Genomic DNA, 15,756 nt, shown 5'->3' with positions numbered 1-15,756 from the left:
GGTTCGGCAACAGTACTCCACGGGTAGAGACGACGATGATTCCACTCAAATCGAAAAGGGGATGAAACTTTGCGGCTCCGAGCTTGATTACAAAAAACGATTTAGCGATTAATCCCTCGACGAAACACTTTTTTTGACGAAAACCTCTCTCAACCAAAGAAATCACAAATGTCTCCACTACTCAGCTCGGGACAGAGAAATTTCCGATTAAATGACTTAATCGGATAATATACACGGATCTCAAACGGGTAAGAGGGTTGAAGCGGGTAATCGGATTCAAGACACCCGATTAACAAGCGCATTCGAATCAGCATTAAGCAAAGGGTAGCCATGTGTTTTTACTAAGAAACGACAAATCATTCAAATGGCCGTAGTGTGGATTTCTTTACGAATCAGACAGAAAAATGGATTTCTTTACTCGTTTTCGTCGGCCACATACGTTAACATGTTATAGGTTCACGCTTAAGGCTTCACATATAAGATCATCGCTTCTCTGTACCATTTTGAAAGCAGATGTGCTATGGAAGCTAGGAATGATATTGAAGATACCTCGGAGAGAGGGGAGACGACGCCATTGCTGGATAGGGACCATAAGGTAGTTTACTCCCACAAATTTGTTTCTCTGTACTGTCACCTGGTTCCTTTTTTCGTTCGTGAGCAATTTGATAGCTTGATTTTGGTTAATTCAGTCCCTTTCTCTCTTTTCCTACTGTCTTTGTAAGCGTTCTTTCTTTCTCTCTCTCTCTCTCTCCCCTGTCGGTCCGGAGTCTTGAGAACTGAGATCGAGAAAAATAGACTTATTTGAAGTTCAATTGCGCTTCTCTTTTAGTTTATCGACCATGCACATTCTTTAGGCTATTCTGAGACGACCAGATGTTCGTTGTAATCTTCCAGTCGCCGGGAGAAGACGATACCTTCAATTCACTGGTGCACGTAGATAAGTTTGCATCTCGATGTTAATGGGGGGCAATACAGTTTAGTTTCACAAGAAAGGAATTAGAACCAACTTATTTCTACTGCCACTCCAGATAGGTAGATAGAATAGATAGTCATTTTTTCACACACAGTTTGCATTTATTTCTACTGCCACTCCAGATAGGTAGATAGAATAGATAGTCATTTTTTCACACACAGTTTGCATTATCAGGGGTAGGTATATTTCCCAAATTCCCTTCTCAGCTGAACTGTTTTGCTAATACTTTGTTCTATTCTGAGAGAAAACAGAACCCTTTTGAACAAGATGGGTCACTTCATGGAAGATCTGCTTTAAGAGATAAAACTGGGAACTGGCAAGCTGCCTCGATCATTCTAGGTAATCAATTGCTACACAGCTGATCAGCTGAGACTGTAAGGATATGAGGTTGATATCATTAAAATGTCAAAGCATTATGCAGCAGAATTTCCATTGATGGTGCTATTTATTGCAGGGGTGCAATGCTTGGAGAGCTCAGCTTACTATGGGATTGCAACAAATTTGGTTACTTATCTTAACAACATCGTTCATCAAGGCAATGCTTCCATTGCATCAAGCATTACTACTTGGGCTGGCACTAGCCTTCTCACCCCCATCTTGGGAGCTGTTATGGCTGATTCATACTGGGGAAGATACCAAACTATCTTCATATCTGCTTTAGTTTACTTATTGGTAATCTACTTGTTGTGTGACCGTTCACCATGTCTTTTAGATTAGATAACCAAACCTTACCAAAGGTGTAATGTATCTCCCAGGGAACAGTAATTGTCACTCTTTCGGCTTTCCTGTCATTCTTGAAGTCACCTTCATGTGATGGAAATTCATGCCCTGCTGCAACTGAAGCCCAAAAGCTGGTCTTCTTCTCTGGTTTGTATCTTGTTGCCATTGGAAGTGGTGGAGTTAAGTCATCGTTGCTACCGCTGGGTGGGGATCAATTTGACGATGAGGACCCTGTTGAGAAGGTGAAGAAAAGTTATTTCTTCAATTGGTTTTACCTCTCTATCAATATCGGAGCTGTCATTGCTAGCACTTTGGTTGTATGGATTCAAGATAATGTCAGTTGGGCTGTTGGGTTTGGAATTAGTACACTGTTCATGTGCTTTGCTGTAGGAAGATTTATATCAGGGAGAGCTCTTTATAGAGTGCAGAAACCAAGTGGAAGCCCCTTGAATCGAGTTCTTCAAGTTCTTATTGCTTCTGTCAGAAAACGAAAGATGAAAGTGCCCACTGATAGTTGTAGCTTCTATGAACTCCATGAAGCAAACTCTAGCAGAAAGCTGTTGCATACTGATGAGTTCAGGTACTGATCAATTCTAAATTCTCCATCGAACACCAGAACATTTCTGTTTCAAGTCATAAATTGGTCAAATGCTTTCACTTGTATGAAGTGTTTGATGAAACTGTGATGTGCTTTTCCAGATTCTTGGACAAAGCTGCAACATTATCTGAAACAGAATTGCAGAACGGCAACCATCACAACCCCTGGATCCTGTGTCCAGTGACCCAAGTGGAAGAGTTGAAGATACTGATCCGCTTGCTCCCAATTTGGTTCACTAGTGTCGTCTACTCCGTTTCATATGCACAGATGTTCACCACATTCATTGAGCAAGGAATCGCAATGGAGACTAAGGTTGGATCATTCTCAGTACCCCCTGCTTCCCTCTTCGCCTTTGAAGTCATCTGTGTCATGCTCTGGGTTATCATCTACGACACTGTAATAAGGAAACTAGTAGCTTCCGAGAACGGGGTATCTGAACTGGTGAGGATGGGAATCGGACATTTATTGATGATTTTAACAATGTCGCTTGCTGCGTTAGTGGAAATGAAAAGGTTGGCCAGTGCTGGGGTTGGTAAGAACATAAGCATTGGATGGCAATTGCCACAATATTTCTTCCTCGGCGCTTCAGAAATGTTCGATTATATAGCACAATTGGAGTTCTTCTATGGTCAGGCGCCTGATTCTATGAGGACCATCTGCACTGCTGCATCCTTTCTTAGTTTTTCGCTTGGCAATTATTTGAGCTCCTTCGTTGTGAGACTGGTGACATCCATGACGGAGGGAGGAGATGGGCATGGATGGATACCAGATAATCTCAATGACGGCCACCTTGACTACTTCTTTTGGACACTCACAGGCCTCAGCGCTGCCAATTTTCTTGTTTATGTTGTGTGTGCAAGGAATTACACTCACAAGCAAGAGCAAGCGAACTACTCGCCGGATGCAGATTCAAACACATCTAATACTTAAACAAACTGAGCTAACAATTGAGGGAAAAAAAGGGGTAATGGTAAGCTCCTACAAGGGTGGCAAATGGCCAATGGCTACAATCAAGCTGTTTCATAATTCAGGGAAAATGTACACATTTGGAAATTTTTGTCGAAATTGGGGAGAACTTTACAACGAAAATATATTATGGTGGACCTTGCCTGCACGGCGTCGGGTGAAAAAAAAAGTGATCGCCTCAACATGCACAAGGGTCCTTTCTCTTGCTTTTAACTTCATGTGATGCTGTGATATTGAATTGGTCACCTCTGCGGTGGTTCTGATGCCTGACTACTCAAAGCAGAGTTGGATGGATTCGAAGGGAGGCTGCCATTATCTTGAGGCGGTGCAGTACCCCATTTAGGCTCTGCATCTGAGGGCTCAATCACGTGTACTCCACCATCGCTCATGCCTAAGGCTATCTGGTTGGGCTCCGATGGATGAGCAGCGATCACCAAAGGATAGGCGCCACCACCGCTGCCAGAGATACATCTTTTATAAGCATCATACATTCTAAAAGTACATATTTCCAGAGATAATATATATACCTAGGAACAGAAGGTGATATATAAGCAGAAGGAGCAACTCTACACCGCAGCCTTAAACCGTCTGAATCAAACACTCCGATTGCACCGTCACAGAAACCAGTATATACCAGCAAACCATCACAAGAGTAGATTGCGCTTGAGATTGGTGCAGACAGAGATTCTCTTGGGGTCCACTGTGTATCAGATAATTAAAAGAAAAACCTCACGAAATCATTTCTTCTATTTGAATAAGAAAGAAAGTGCACCGGACATGGCTTTTAGGACCGTGAAAAGTCAAGTTCTCTTAAACCAAAACAGGGGAGAACTTACAGAGCGCAAGCAATCAAGCTTCCCATCATAGATACCAATTTGACTTTCATGGACCACCAGCAAATGTGCTTGGTCATTATGAAACTGAACTCGCGTTTCTCCAACTAACTGGGATGACCGACCTGGAGGAGCCTGAATGAACCTTGACTTTTTCTTCTCCCAACCATCAATACTCCAGACACATAGCTGCATCAAGCCAATGACTTATATTGGTCAGAAACAGCTCGAAAACATGCATTTTCATAAATGTGGACAAACAAAGTAAGAAAGCCCAAAGGCACTACTACTCAAGTCAGCCACCTACATGTGCATCGGCACCTGAAGAGACCAACACATTCATTGATTGTGAAAAAGCAAGGCCTGTGATCCTCTTTTGGTGACCCTTGAGCTTGATTTTAACCTGCAAATATAAAAAAAAGAAAAAAAAATGAATGATATTGACGATAGAGACCTCAGCCCTCAAAAGAAAATGATTAACAGTTCAAACTAAACCCTCAACAATGGCTGTACTTGAATGGCTAACTATTTCTCTCTACTCAGATAAGTGAAGCAAAACATCACCTCATCAATCCTGACATTATAAATTTGGATGGTAGAATCTTCCATGCCGATAGCAATTATGTTATTATCTTGTGGGTGAAATGCCAGATAGGTGGCAGCAGGAGGTGGTGGCATGAACGTTGTCATCACCTGAAATAATAATATAACACATGAGTAACAATTGATTTACAGAATCATGCCAATCATCAACCAGTGGTTCATGCACTTCAGTCAACTTATGGTAAAACACTTGCCTAAAGGAAAAACCTTAGATAAGACAGAGAGCGTGAGAATAGTAAAGGAACAAGAATTAAACATTAACAACAGAATACCTAATTGTATAATCTTTCAAATGCAGGTAAGATAGGCTAATATCACAGACCTTAAAAGTCATCATGTTGAACAAAGAAACTTTTCCACCCGAAGCAGACATCACATAGGAGTCATTCTTGGACAAAGCAATACAAGCAGTTGCCTCCTCAGATTGATTGGCTTCACTTGTGTCATTAGTCATGAGAGTTCCACTTGTAGGTTGCCACAACTGGGGTGTAACAGATGCAGTTGACTGAAATTCACAATGAAATGTCAGTTGTAGAGCCCAAAATAGCATCACCATACAACCACACACCTTTTTATCACATGAGTTGAGATTGACCTTCCCAGATGGGTTACGATCAGTCCGCTGCCATTTCCACAGTTTATGAACAGCATTGGAAACGAGGGCTAGCACAGCTAAACCAGAGTTTGTATACAGCAGCCTTACTACCTGCAAGTTATTGGGGTAAGTAACAATGTCAGAAATAGCATAAAACAATATGAGAACAGATTGAACTAACCCATGTTTCAAAACTATAGGATAACTGAGCTACAACTGACTAATCTCACAGACATTTCAACAACAAGCTGAACCAAATTGTGCAAGATAGATCAGTACAGCCATATTAAAAGAAGAGTCAAATTTGACTAGCAGGCAGACAACATAAAACCTCACAATATAAGGTGAATTGTGTTTGTTATATCTATTTTATTAAGTTGATTTGGCAGGCTCAGCTCCTTAATCTCCAAACAACACGAGCAACATACCTTGCCAGTTGTCACGGTATCAGGAAGCCGAAGTGTTTTGAGCTGATTTCCATCAATAATATCAGCCAATTTCCAGCTCTTGAGCTTCTCTTCATCTGTAATCCTTGGTTTAACATCTGCAGTCCTGCTACTGTCCATAGTGGCCTGCAATTTCTTTCAACCTTACACTTCTTAGATATGCACAAAAAGAAATGTAGCAAACAAACTTAACAATGGAAAAATATTTACCAGCCCTCCCATAGATACAGCCGGTGACATTCTGTCTGATCGCTCATGGGTTGCTGCTAGAGGGGTGGAAACATTTCCAACCATAGGTAGTGTACTAACAATAGGAGGCTGCACAAGATAAACAAGATTATAGAGAGAGAAAAAGAGAGAGGCCAAAGACAGTATCAAGTGCAACAAGACAACACAATTTTTTATAACAAGGACAAGGCATTAATCAAAACATTCACAATAAGTTTCTTTTAAGGACAAAAAAAGAGAGAGAGAGAGAGAGAGAGAGAGTCAAGGGATGTCTTCTTTACCTTGGTGTTAATTGGCTCAGAAGGACCCCGAGGCCCCTCAAAATTCCGGCTTTCAAGCATCCTTATCAGTCGCTGTCCATCAGTGTTTGCTAAAATCTTGATGCCATTATCATTTGTTGTGACTGCTAGCAATGAGCCCTCCTTGTTGAACCTTAGTCTGGGGCTTGCCTACAGAGAGTGACAAACACATCAGCAAATGCTGACCTCTCATTATTCAAGTACTTCCAACTTTTAAACTTGTACACACCGGCAATCCACCCTCTGCATCTGTGGTAGTCAATATACTGTTATTGTCCATATCCCAAAACTTAATCTGGAATTCATCTCCAGCAGCTAGGAAACGGTTCCTCGTTGTGTCAAACTGTACAACACCTAAAGAACGTTTTCGAAAGCCAGAATATGTTCGCTTGATAGCTCCTTCACTCTCATTCCACTCAACTAAGTGTGAATCCCCTTCTTTACTTGTTCCACAAGAAAAAAGCCTACAAAAACAAGTGAATGAAACGTTCAAATAATACAGTAACATGAAGAAAGTTGATCACACAAGAGCAGGAAGTAAATTATAAGCCAAACAGCAGAGGATCCATGAAGTTCAACCCAATATAGTTAGAATTAGATTCAGAAAACGACAATGAGTTGGTCAACGTCCTCCTAAGAATAATCACAGATGAGTACACCTTGCAACTATAGTCAGACTGACAAGGGTCACGTGAATCACCTGGTTCCATCTGCACTATATGACATTGTGGTACACCAAAGACCAGGAGCATCGTAATCAACTCTAGAACCCATGCAATCGTAAAGCCACGCTTTAATTTTCCCATCAATAGCTGTTGAGAAAATAAACTGCAGGAAAAGGAGTTACAAATTTTGCAGAAATCTGGAAGAAATAGAATGACCAACCACTGATCTTCCACAATCTTTCAACCATAAGTCAACTATAAATCACTATGACGTCTAACATGATTAACGAAATTCCATACCTGGATAGCCTCTTTATGATGAGGGCAAACAGAATATACAGGAGCTTCATGGCCCTCAAACATATACAGTCTCCGACCACTAACAGCATCCCAAACCTGTAATTTGTAAAATGTTAGTAAGAGAACAGCTCCAACATCCAAAAGTCTAGAGAGGGCCCTCAAGATCATCACCTCACCTTAATAGTTTTGTCATCACCACAAGTTATTATGCAGAGTTGCTTGTTTGGATTAGAGAAGGCAATATCATTAACCCCACCAACATGGGCATCAATCTACAGAACCCAAGCAGTTAGACAACTCCATTCTCTTTACTACAAGAAACCAAAGAACATAATTATCAAGGTGTACCTCCAAATGCTGTCTCAACTCTCCAGTAGGATTATATGTGTATATTTGAACGATATGCTTTGAAAACGCCACACCTAAAACAATGTAAATCGAAGAAAAAAAAATGAGACAAACACTGACCAAAAACAGGCACAGTATAAACAAAGTGATAAGCCACACGAGCCAACAAACTAAGAAATGCATATTAAACTTCTTAATAGGTAAAGTAAAATAAAATTTTAAAAATTGTTAAATAATTAAACTACCTAGTATTGAACCATCTGGGCCCCATATGCACCGATTAACAGATATTGTGGCGTCCTTCATCAAAGCTGTCTGGAACTCAAAAATGGGAAGTAGTTAGAAATAAATCAACAAATAAATATTGCTTCTAAATCAACAATGGGATCAGCCAACATAGACCAAGAAAAATACCTGCAATGGCATGGAACAGGCTGAGATGTCCCAAACCTTGAATATCTTATGTGCTAGCCTCTCTCGAGAACCAACTTCCCATATCGCAATGTCACCAACATTTGTTCCCACTAAAGACGATTATTTTTAGAAAATAATCAAGATTCACAGTTGCAACCGGTTTTTACAATGAAAAAGAACAAACATCTCGTTTTTTTATGCAAGAATTTACATCTGATACAAGAACCAAATAAAAAACGCAATGCACATGCAATCACCTAGAAGAATTGTTTGCTGCTGAGGGTGAAAATCCATGCTCATGACATTGGACCCCTGGTTAAGAGTCCGCACAACATTCTTGGGAAGGTCATCCTGAGAATAGATATTAGGGGCATGTGTTGCACCAGGAAATGAGACCTACAGAAATCCATGACTGAGCATGTCAATTACGTAGCAAGTATGACACATAACTTACATTACAAAAGTAAACCAAGATTTCAAAATTTTCATTTAAAAACCTCATCGGATTGCCCTGTCCGCATCCTCTTCATCAAGTGTTCAGAATCAGCTGAAGGATAATCCACTCCAGGAGCACTTGTGGGAGTCCTGGGGTGTTTCAAAAAAGCAGCTGCAGATAGGGAATCAGACACACTACCAAGAGTTGTGAACAAAGATGAATAACGAAGAAACAATTGGCCTGAAAGAGGCTCACCAGCATTTGGAGGCTGCACAAGACCAGGGGGGCCCGCAGCCACTGCAGCATGCGCTAAAGAAGATGTAGTGCTTGACATCCACCCAGCAATAGCACTAGCAGATGGAGAAACAACTGGTTGGAATGGCTGCATCATGAGACTTTCTATAAGTGAGATGACACAAACAGCAAGACTAAATTTCTGCAAGGCAAATTCATGCATGCTTACACTATGAGCACCAATGGGAGGAAATGCCCCAGTTTTTGGAATTGGTCCCACAAGGGGATTGTTGGTTGGTGGAGGACCACGAGCTCCGTTATTAGGAGCACATGTGTGATCTGTAAAAAGTGTTTTGATGTCTGGGTTGGGGCGAGGATTCTTGCAAAGTTGGTGCTGCCAATTAAGACTGGAAATGCCAACAAGAAGAAATGGAGACATATAATCATCGATACAAAATGGTTTACAGATTTTATTACCTCCAAATATCTTACTCAAAGAAAGAATTAAGGGCTTGATATCACATGAACAGCTATAAAATTAGTACTTAAACCAGTTATGAACTAAACATTACCTTTGGTTAATTAAAGTTCGTAGCCGCGAGGTTTTAAAAGGTGGAAATGTAAGCTTATCACGGAACAAAGGATTCGCCTCAATGAGCTTTTTAAGTTCCAATAGCATGATATTTCGGGCAGATTTAGTGTCCCCGTACTTGGAAAGCTGCTCATTTTGCCTTCATCAAGAAAATGCATGACTTACAGAAGAATCAGCAAAGAAGTAATTAATGATTAATTGCAATGATTTAGGATGAAAAAAATTGCCCAATTATTATTACCTGAAGTTCTCTAGAGTAAGCAACTGCGTAATTTCCTTGAATAGTTCCTCATTAAAGGACGCAAAGACCTTGAGATCCTTCACAAGGATTTCAACCGCCTTCGCCCTGTCGTGCCTGGAAAAGAAAGGAGCAATAAAATGCTAATTTAAGTACCTTAATTTCTCAGCAGATCAAAACTTAGTAACTAGAAAAAATGAAAGTAAAATACACGCACCTGTCGAGAGCTTCTAAATACTTTTGTTTCCTAATTTCAAAAAATATTTTCATAGAGTATCGATTGTCCTCAACCTTCGTGAATCCACATAGATACTTTTCAACTTCATCCCACTCCCCAGCTTGCACTTGATCCTCAAAGTGCTTCATATTAAAGAAGAAACCAGACTCTTGTTCCAACCTAATTCACAAAAAATCCCACTAAATTTAGAACACGGAAATAATAGCATGCAACATTTAAAAACTCACGACAACTTAGAAGGAACGAGTACTTACTTGTGGACTGTCTCCTTGAACTTTTCCTCATCCAAGAACTGTAAGATAAGGAAAACTAGTTCCCTACTTAAGGAAGACATAGTTCCCGGTATCCCTAACCGCTCCAGTGCAAAGTTCGGGTATCTAACTCGGGGATAAATGAGATGAGAATTTAGTAAGCAAAACACTCACTTCTTTCCGTTTTATCCTCCGATAAAACCTCCTTCCAAAATACCCAATAGCAGAGCTCCAGACAAAAGCTATTCCTTTTCCCGTTTCCTCTTTCAAAAACCACAACTAGCTCCTCGAACAAATAAAAACTGTTTCAGTCAGAAAGTAAGAAAGCAAGTTTTTTCATCCACTTCCTCTTCTTTTCCAAGACTTTTCTCCACTCTTCCACCTCAAACACCCGTAGATAAATACCGCATATCAACCCGTCTCACCTCTCTAACCGCACCTTCCAATAAACCAAAGATCCAAACCAAAATGAAACGAAAATCCAACTTTATCTAGCGCCACCAACAGGAAGAACCCGGTCCCATCAACGTCAACATCAAAGACCTTATTTTTCACTCCATTATACAAAGATCCAACCAAAACCAATTCCTCACCTCTAAAAAGCCCTCAACCTCTTCAAACAAACTGCCACCCCGCCATCTCCTTCCGCTGAAACCCTAATTTCCGCCACCGGAACCAAGATCCAAGTAACGAAACCGCCACAATCGTACGAGCTAAATGCTCTCTAGCCTCTCCCGTCGGTTTTCGCGACCGATTCACGATCTGACTCCAAAAAAATGCGTGGTTCCCAAGGCGCAGAACGGAGTTCCGGATCTCACACACAGCCGCAGCCGACCTGCCACCACCAGAACAAAAAGCCGCTGGGATTACAAGACGGAAGAAAGTAATAAAGAGGAAAGAAGAAAAAAACAGAAAACAGAGCGAAAACTGTCTTACTCGAGAGATATCTAGGGTTGGGAAGCTCTATTTTTTCTCTCCACTGCAACTCCTCCCCTCCATTTAGACCTCCCCTTACCTCTATTTCACTTTCGCTTTGTTCTCTTTTTCTCTCTTCTACCACAACGGGCCGCCGTGTTCGGTTTTCTTCCGCTGCTTCTGCTTCTCTGTCTCTTCTCTCTTCTCTCTTCCCTTTTTCTCGGTTTTTATAACCCTATCGTCTCTTTCTCTCTCCATTTCCACTTTTATACCACGAACTTGCGATTAGGTCGCTTCCCACTTCGGCTTTTTCCGCTAATTTACACCTAGGGCTGCTTTTTAGAGCGAAATTACTCACCTGGTCTCTAACTCTCCACGTTTCCCTTTTTCTCCTCTCTCTTGTTCAAATGACCCTTTTGTCCTTCCTCGATATGGACTGCCAAAATTATAGAATTACAATTTTAGGGTTTATACATCATAATTAATATAAATATTTTAAAATTAATAACTAATACTATAAGATCTTAGTAGCTTGTACCAGTCATAACGTCTCGATTACAACTGATACAATATATGTTGCACACCACATGATACTAATGCCACAAAAAACATTGATACTTCGATGACACAAAATTATAATAGACAATAAATGCCATACCAAAATTTTAAAGTTGTTGGAATAATTAATGTGACAATTAACTTATCGTGTCACCTCGGACAAGTCAAGGCACTACTATTAAGATTTAGAGACAATTTTCACAGGGGTAATACTGTAAATTAACTGGGGAGAGGATCACGTCAAGAGAAACGGATTAGATGGGTTTGTCGGTTCAAATAAGATTGACCGGGTCAAAATGGTCACAAAAGGAATAATCTAATGGCATATCAGTTATTATGGCAGAGGCATTAGGGTTCGATTTGTAAATCAGTTCCTTATGATTTCTCGCGACACGTCATCCTTCCTCGTACCTATACTCCGGCATTTTTCCTTTTTTTCTTTTTATTTATTTATTAAAATGGGTTTTTTTTTACTGCAGATCTTATCAACCAATCAATCGGTCGTTTTCCTAGTGCGGAATAGCTGTCCAGTCAGAGATATAAGCACATTTGCTTATCACTGACTTCAGGTTTGATAAGTATTATGACTTATCTGACACATCTGTCGCCGTTCTAATTTTGTATTAGGAAAGAATAAAAGCGTACGGTCAAATCAGAGCAAGCAGAGTCCACCACCCTGGTGCATTGCCAACTGCCGGTCGCCTGACCGACAGGTGTCGGACGGCGGAGACGGGGAAAGCACGTTGCCAGCGGGCTCGCACCTGCGTACAGGCGAGAAATAATGTTTTATAAGAAATATTGGATTTTGAGCCGCGGAAGGAAAGTGACGTGTCTGACCTTGGCAGGAACGCAACGGCTGTGATGATCGGATCAACCACTGGGCCCCATCGTGTCCATGTTATCTTGTCGGACTGGTATTATTTCTCTTTTGAAAAAAATATATGGCACTCAGTTCTTCGTTCTATCAAATCCATTTTTATATGGGATTAAAATTTTATTCCTTTATTCATATATTTATAAACTATAATTTAAAATATAAATATTTTTGAAACGGGGATACGCACGTCATTATAGGAAAGAGAAGTGCAGAAAAAGTCCAGGACTGAATGCGTCCTCTTCGCAAGGCACAATCCCTGCCGACTCGGCAGAACAGAAGACCTGTCTCGAAGTTAACGAAGCTGTACACTTGTGATTGGTGGGCTCCACATTTAAAAAATATTTCTTTTTCCCCTTTTCCCGATAAACACCCTTTTGGGGATCTCCGAAGTCCGAAACGAGTCACGAGATGCTCCGGTTACGGTAATTAAAATACCGGCAAAATAATTGCAAGTCCGAGTCAACAATACCGATAACCGCAACTTTCCCACGTCCCCGAAAATCAGGGGTGGTGTCGTGCCTAATAATTTTATTATTTTTTCCACCTGTAAAAGGTTAGAACTGTGGGTCCACTTACTTTTAAGTATTTATAAAATTAATCCAATTAATTTTTGAATTAGTCCTTACAAATATATATTTGTAAAAAACGTACATACGTATTGGGTTAATATTGATTGGTCAATTATATAATAATAAATATATATTTAATTTAATTATTCTAGAAGAATTTTAGAAATATATTTTAATTGAAAGGTAGTTTAGGCATTGCCAAATTGAGGGAGCAAAATGTAAATATATTTTTATATTGACTTTTTTCTAAAAAAATAAAAAAGATAAACGTGGAGGATGGGCGCATCTTCAAAAGTGTGGAAAATAACCCTAAAAAGCAAACTTTTTAGGTTATTTAGAAAAAAGGACGAAAACAGAAAGGGTCAGTGAGTCACGTTGAAGCGAGAGTCCCGAGAAAAAAAAAGTTTAAAATATCGCGAGATGGAGAGGAGAAAGAAGGCGGGATTTTTCGGAGAGAAGAGACGTGAACCACACGCTGTTGGCAGTTGGGAGGGAGTTTTTTTCGAGGTCATAGTTTGACCTAATTATATCGCGCTTTTTTCGTGGTACGAGATTTTCGTTCTAGTAAAACGTGATTAACATGAGTCAATTACGGGTAAAAGGATTTGAAACTAATAAATCGATCATTTACTCTGGTTCCTCTATTTATTTTAAAAATAATTTATTTAATTATATATAATAAATATAAATAAAAAAATAAGATAAATGATCAAGAACCGAATTTAACGCTTTTTGCTTTACAATCCATAACGTTCCGTTACGTTCCGAAGACGGATCCGATATGGGTCAGCGGTACTGACTGGTTGGGGGTCGCAGATTCCAAACTAAAAGTCTGAAAGTGACACTTCCAAGCAGACATGACGTGACATCTCACTTGTTTAAATGCTGGTACCGTTTTGGAAGATGGAGGTCGTAGGTGAGCCCCACAGGTGGGCCCAGGCCACTTCTCGATGGGTCCCTTCCTCCTATTTCTCCCATAATTATAAATTAAATGTAAAATAAATTAAATTTTACGTATGTCCAAAAATAAGGGGACGGGCCCCGGACAGCGACGGCACGCGTTTCAATTTCTCGGACGGTTATCGTAATTTGTTCGTGAGAACGGCTGTGAGGCAAAAAAAAAGTAGTGGGTACTTTGTGAAGTGAAGCTGCACATGGGGTAGGGTACCCTTCAGCTTTTGCCTTTGATGGTAAAAGGGTGCAGGGAGCATAATGCATGCATGCATGGGGCTCACTCTACGTCAATCGAGATAAAACCGGTAAAGAACACAAGCGCTTTCCTTCTTACCGACCGATATTTAGCCTTTTTTATTCGAAACTCGATTCTTATCGATTGGTTACAATTTAAAGACCACCAAGCAGCAGACCCTTTTGAAGCTTTCTTTCCTCTCTCTCTCTCTCTCTCTCTCGCTCGCGCGCTCTGTAGAGCGAAAAGGAAACAGACGCAGGCTTCGATTTAGATTAAGCTTTGGTGCGATTGGAGAAAGAAAATAGAAAAATACAAAAACCAAAAGAGGGAGATCAGCTGATGCCATTGCTGACTCCAGGAGCATCATTGGTATTAATGGCTTTTGTCCCTTTGCTCCACCTTTCATCTCCTAGTCGGATGCTTCCTGGTTTTACATTCGTGGGAAAAGCGCGGAAATGAAAACTGAATCCTATAAGTTCGTCTCTGCTGCATCTGGAATCCAATCAGTGCTTCTGCTTTTGCTTTTTTATCTTGTGGCTGTTGAAGAATTCTGCGAGAGCAGTACTGAGAGTGGCTGAGGTAGGTGATGAGAAGGGAAAGAGGAATTAAAAGATGACGTGAAAGAGGAAAGATGCGGTTCTTTCCTCTTTCCTTCTTGTCTGTAAATCCCACTTTTTCTCTCTCTCTTAGTTGCTCTTTCGCTGGTCCGTGCTACATGGAGGACAGGGTACCTTTGTGAAATGTCCATATCATTGTCGGTGTATCAGTTAGGGTATACCACCCTAAAAATTGGATAAATAATATAGATATATTTATTTCATTTATTGATTTCATACAGGAGCATATGAAAAATTTCTCTCTATGTCACATAGAGAGCAAGGAAGGGGAGGTACCCATAAGGGAAAAGCCCTCTCTCCCTTCTTGTCTTCCCTATCTCCCTTGTCTAGGAGAAGAGTGATAGTACCCCTATTTCCTTGCAACTATGTAAGAGTTGGAGGGTCGGGGGTCCCTCTCTCATTCAAGAAAAATGATTTATTAATCTTATCGATTAGTAGATGTTATCTAGGTGGTGTATTCGTAGGCGTGCTAATGGATTTTTATTATTTAAATAATAAGATATTAAAAATTGATAATATGATTGAATTGAATCATGTATCGACCGGTCTAGAATTCGATATGTGTCATATAATATGTGATAGTTATTCGCAATATGGACGATAATGTTGTAGAGGGAGATTGTGGGAAAGTTTGTTACAATATTTTGGTCTATTGTAACTAGGGGTGGCATCGAATTGAGCCGAACCTGAACTTGCCTATGTTTAAACCGAGTTTGATTTATATATTTTGAACTCGAGCCTAAAATTGTAATCGAACTCGAGCCGAATAATTTTAACCGAGTTCGATTCCCTTGACAGACATATAAGAGTTTTTACTTGTAAGCTTCATTGTTTCAAGACTACTGTCTCTGTCAACAAGTTATACTCAACTAAGTTGAACTGGTTCATCACTTCTCCACCTCCTAAATGTTTATACAGAGAATTCTTCATATATATCTACCCAATGAGTTATCTATCGAATCGTTGTAATTGACATTCTATCTAGAAAGAGAGAAGTGATCTGAAAGTTAATGTTTGTTGTCAGTTAGCAAAGTTAAAACAATCATTGAAAGCA

General features: G+C 40.1%; 2 protein-coding genes across 3 annotated transcripts; one reads left to right on the top strand and one right to left on the bottom strand.

The window, feature by feature from the left end:
• The first annotated feature begins 520 nt into the window (after positions 1–520).
• LOC137934210 (protein NRT1/ PTR FAMILY 8.3-like) lies at positions 521–3,272 on the top strand. The gene is made up of 5 exons (XM_068778485.1): positions 521–595; positions 1,225–1,312; positions 1,428–1,645; positions 1,729–2,273; positions 2,393–3,272. Exons 1-5 carry the CDS (start codon positions 521–523, stop codon positions 3,219–3,221), a joined length of 1,755 nt encoding a protein of 584 aa, XP_068634586.1. The 3' UTR covers positions 3,222–3,272.
• LOC137934838 (protein TOPLESS-RELATED PROTEIN 2-like) lies at positions 3,239–11,116 on the bottom strand. Of its 2 annotated transcripts, none has more exons than XM_068779380.1 (26): positions 10,914–11,116; positions 9,981–10,812; positions 9,706–9,885; positions 9,492–9,605; positions 9,231–9,389; positions 8,888–9,065; positions 8,680–8,806; positions 8,486–8,595; positions 8,246–8,384; positions 7,989–8,098; positions 7,820–7,889; positions 7,575–7,648; positions 7,403–7,498; positions 7,227–7,322; positions 6,962–7,089; positions 6,491–6,725; positions 6,244–6,411; positions 5,945–6,052; positions 5,717–5,869; positions 5,289–5,399; positions 5,016–5,198; positions 4,655–4,783; positions 4,398–4,493; positions 4,094–4,279; positions 3,785–3,957; positions 3,239–3,713 (listed from the first exon to the last, which is right to left on the bottom strand). In XM_068779380.1, exons 2-26 carry the CDS (start codon positions 10,058–10,060, stop codon positions 3,500–3,502), a joined length of 3,417 nt encoding a protein of 1,138 aa, XP_068635481.1. In that variant the 5' UTR covers positions 10,061–10,812; positions 10,914–11,116; the 3' UTR covers positions 3,239–3,499. The 2 variants fall into 2 exon arrangements, with proteins under 2 accessions (XP_068635481.1, XP_068635482.1); XM_068779381.1 differs by having other exon boundaries at positions 5,717–5,860.
• Positions 11,117–15,756: the final 4,640 nt, after the last annotated feature.

This window comes from Aristolochia californica, unplaced genomic scaffold, assembly GCF_029961685.1.
Source record: "Aristolochia californica isolate CCGP_79_NKW_82.1479 unplaced genomic scaffold, dmAriCali1.0.hap1 SCAF_6, whole genome shotgun sequence".
Lineage (NCBI taxonomy): Eukaryota > Viridiplantae > Streptophyta > Magnoliopsida > Piperales > Aristolochiaceae > Aristolochia > Aristolochia californica.
The sequence above is the reverse complement of the archived record's forward strand: the minus strand, read 5'-3'. Positions and strand labels throughout refer to the sequence as shown.